This window comes from Hevea brasiliensis, chromosome 13 (assembly GCF_030052815.1).
Source record: "Hevea brasiliensis isolate MT/VB/25A 57/8 chromosome 13, ASM3005281v1, whole genome shotgun sequence".
NCBI classification, from domain to species: Eukaryota; Viridiplantae; Streptophyta; class Magnoliopsida; order Malpighiales; family Euphorbiaceae; genus Hevea; species Hevea brasiliensis.
Window position 1 is genome coordinate 26,098,359 of NC_079505.1, and position 3,487 is coordinate 26,101,845.

General features: G+C 34.3%; 1 protein-coding gene across 2 annotated transcripts; it reads right to left on the minus strand.

Moving 5' to 3' along the window:
* Nucleotides 1-533: 533 nt before the first annotated feature.
* Nucleotides 534-2,577, minus strand: LOC131171867 (60S acidic ribosomal protein P3-like). Of its 2 annotated transcripts, XM_058131964.1 has the most exons (3): nt 2,322-2,577; nt 1,716-1,905; nt 534-868 (listed from the first exon to the last, which is right to left on the minus strand). In XM_058131964.1, the coding sequence occupies exons 1-2, from the start codon at nt 2,520-2,522 to the stop codon at nt 1,735-1,737; spliced, it is 372 nt and encodes a 123-aa protein (XP_057987947.1). In that variant the 5' UTR covers nt 2,523-2,577; the 3' UTR covers nt 534-868; nt 1,716-1,734. The 2 variants fall into 2 exon arrangements, with proteins under 2 accessions (XP_057987947.1, XP_057987946.1); XM_058131963.1 differs by lacking the exon at nt 534-868 and having other exon boundaries at nt 1,367-1,905.
* Nucleotides 2,578-3,487: the final 910 nt, after the last annotated feature.

Here is a 3,487-nt window from a genome sequence, read left to right on the forward strand (position 1 = left end):
GGTGGCTTTCTTGTGTGTGTGTGTATATATATATATATATATATTTGGTTATCATCTTTATTGTGTTTATAGAAATTTGGATTTAAATCTATTAAGTGAGTAATACATTTTCAGATACTGAATCAAACCAAACTAGACTTGTTACTATCTATTTGGTTGCCATTTGTCATCTTCGTTGTTTTTTTACTTAGTAAATTACTCTAACATTCCATCGTTTGTTTTACTTAGTCCACTATATAGCTACAAGTGATGTGATACACGAATTATAAAGATCAACTAGTCTAAATGTGTACACCTTTAGAAGAAATTAATTGATCCCCAGATGTTGAGATTGAGGGTGTTAGAAGAACCAAAATCCAAGAAGCAAAAAGTTTTCTTCCTTTCTTCGTACTGGCACTATTCCACGCTTGAAATTGTGAGTTTTTGCGCCCTCTTTTTCTCAGTTTCTTTAATTTTTCTTTTTTTATATTACACAAGAGGTTATATGATATCATTATAATTTTATATCAATATTTGACAATGACAAACAAATAGAAATACGACACAAATCATAAATTAAATTATCATTTCTCACCGGCAATGTAACTTCTTTATGTAGCTATGTAAATTTTTTTTTTTAATTTCTTTTTTCCGAGTTAATCCAATTCAATATGTTCATCCAACCACTATTCAAAACTCATAAATAAAAAAACTAATATATGTTGCATGACAAAAATACAAAATACTGACATCTAACTCTCAAGGTTTCCACAAATGCTTCATCCTTTGCAAGCCCTTTTGTGTTTAAGCAATCTTGGGTTAAGGTTGAAGCCGTTGACACTACGCTCCGAGTACTGTCTGTGCAGCTTCGTTGAGATGGAGGATTGATACTTTTAAAGCGCAAAATTTGTATAAATTAAGCTAATGAAAGCGAGTTTGGAGAAGGAGACTAAACTCTGAGGAAGCAATCAACGACGCACAGCACAAGTAGGGGAAAAAACTGAATTATCAAATTAAGCCAAACTAAAAATTTCGATTCAATTCTTCTAATAAATCAATTTTCAAAATTCCATTCAAAACCAAATATAAATCAAATTTCTTGCGGTTCCTGTTATTTTTGAGGAAAGAAAACTTGGGAATATGAAGATACAAACAAATATTTTTTTTATTTTACTATTGATTTTTTGAAAATTGCTTGCACAGTATAACTTGCTATCTCAACCACAACACCTTTCAATCTGAAAAAAATGAGCAATGAAAACCACAACACTAAGGAAATCAGTCAATAATACAAATCAGACTCTCAATTCATCTGCAGACCTAGAATGCAAGTCTCAGTCAAAAAAATAAAAAAAAAAAAAGAAGCCACCCATCAAACCAATTGCAATATCATCAATGGAACTACTGATCATTTGTGATAACCAGAAACACTAAGAGTTGAAGCATATATTAGTTTTTCTTGCATTTTCAATCCAGCAAGAAACCCCTAAACTTGAAATTGCTATATCGATGAAACTAATCAGGATCCTTACATTGCAACATCTAACAATGCATCACTGACCAAACAAGCAAACACTCAACAAGGCATGGAAATTTTTTAAATAGGCTTTTTCAATTAACATACAAAGTTTCTCTACTCCAAAATGCTTAATCTGAGCTAAATGCAATTCACCAAGTCTAGCAAAACAAAACAAAACATAATCCAAAAACCAGAACATATCAAGAAAGAAAAAGTAACTTGTCATATCATATTCTCTAATCAAAGAGAGAAAATCCCATGTCTTCATCGCTCTCTTCCGCTGGCTCTTCCTTCTTTTCCTCAGCTGCGGGTGCATCAGCTGCAGCTGCTGCGCCTCCTGCTGGAGCTGCCGCAGCAGCACCACCTCCTCCAAAGAAAGCTCCACCGCCACCACCACCAATGATCACCTGTACCAAACAAGAGTAAATTATCATTTCTGAGATAACCAAATTCATCGAAACACTATAAACTAGAGAACTGTTACAGCTAAAAATATAAAATAACCAGTCACAATACTTCTCAGCAATCAAATCCACTAAACCAATTTCATCCAAAAGAACACTTACCACATCAATTACCAAATAAAAAAAATCACAACGGCATTCAGATCAGCGAATCGAATGTGCATATCATACATTTTTCTCATGGCAAAATAGTTTCTTAAAGGAAGATAAGCATAAAGCAAATCACAATTTTTCACAAAAACAAAATGATTCAATGGATCAGTTTCTATCAAATAAACTCAGGAACAATTGTGTGTGTGTGTGTGTGTGTGTGTGAGAGAGAGAGAGAGAGAGAGAGAGAAGGAAGGCAAAATGAAGACCTGAAAAACGGCGGATGTGGGGGTGACAAAAGAGAAAGAGGACTGGACACCGCCGGAGGAGTCGGTGTAGAGAGCGGTCTGGACGAGCTTTCTCTGGAGCTCGTAGGTTGAGGAAGCGGATGCCTCGAGGTCACCATTGGAGAGCTGCTTAGCGTTCCACTGGCCATCAGACTGGCGGCACACGAATGTGAAGACTCCCATGGTCGGTCGTTGGATGCAGCGTCTGTGAATTGCCGGTTCTCCAGAAAACCTAACACATTTGCACAAATTTATATACCACACGCCCAGTCGAACCCTAGGGTGATTATATTTTCCCCAGCAGACAGATTTGCACCTACACTCCCTTCTTAATTCCACCGGTGCCCTTCTACACTAATTTTAATTTTATTAGCCTAATTCACAAATTTATAATTCAACTTTTATAGTTTGATTTTATTAGGATGTCAAGGAGCACAGAATATACAAAAATTAATTAGATCTGAATTTAAATTTAAATAATAATTTAAATATTTAAATTTATTTTGAATTCAATTAAAATTCATCCTAAATTATTAATATCATGATCTGATCTCGTGAGTTATAATTGGTACTAAAATGTGGATTGAGATAAAACTTTCAAAATGTTAAAATCCTTATTATATAAAATTCGTTACCAAACTCATTGGTTATGTTAGCTAAAAGTATAAATTACTCCCTAAACTTGCACTTAAAAGTCAATTTGTCCCCACAATTTACAATTGAACCAATTCTCCTCCTCCCCCTCCCAATTTAAAAAATTGAATTGATTAAACACAATTTTTTTGAGTCAGCAAATGCGTGTGAGACATGCGCCAAAGCACACTTTATAATTGCCAATTTCTTCACTCCTAGGAATTTAAGAACCGAAAATGCCAATTACCACCCATTACCATTGTTTATTCTTTGCTTTATCAAAGGTAACAAAACTTTAGCCTTTGCTTTTCTTTGTTCATCCCATTCTTTACTCAATCTACTTCCATTATTACCATAGTTTCATCCTATTGCTCCATCGAAGAAAAATGGAGGATTTGTCAAGTGATCATAGTTGTGCTAAGGGCTTCGTGGATAGAAAGAAATCCAAAAGGAGGTTTTTTAGGTATAGGGTATATGGAGTAAGTAAATCTTATTTTACATGTGGTTTAATTTAA

Bases quoted from the DNA above. Each gene is read 5' to 3' on its own strand.
- LOC131171867 (XM_058131964.1), bottom strand. From the start codon at position 2,522: ATGGGAGTCTTCACATTCGTGTGCCGCCAGTCTGATGGCCAGTGGAAC. The intron at 1,906-2,321 runs GTCTTCATTTTG...TGTTTGGTACAG, and splicing joins CCACATCCGCCGTTTTTCAG to GTGATCATTGGTGGTGGTGG.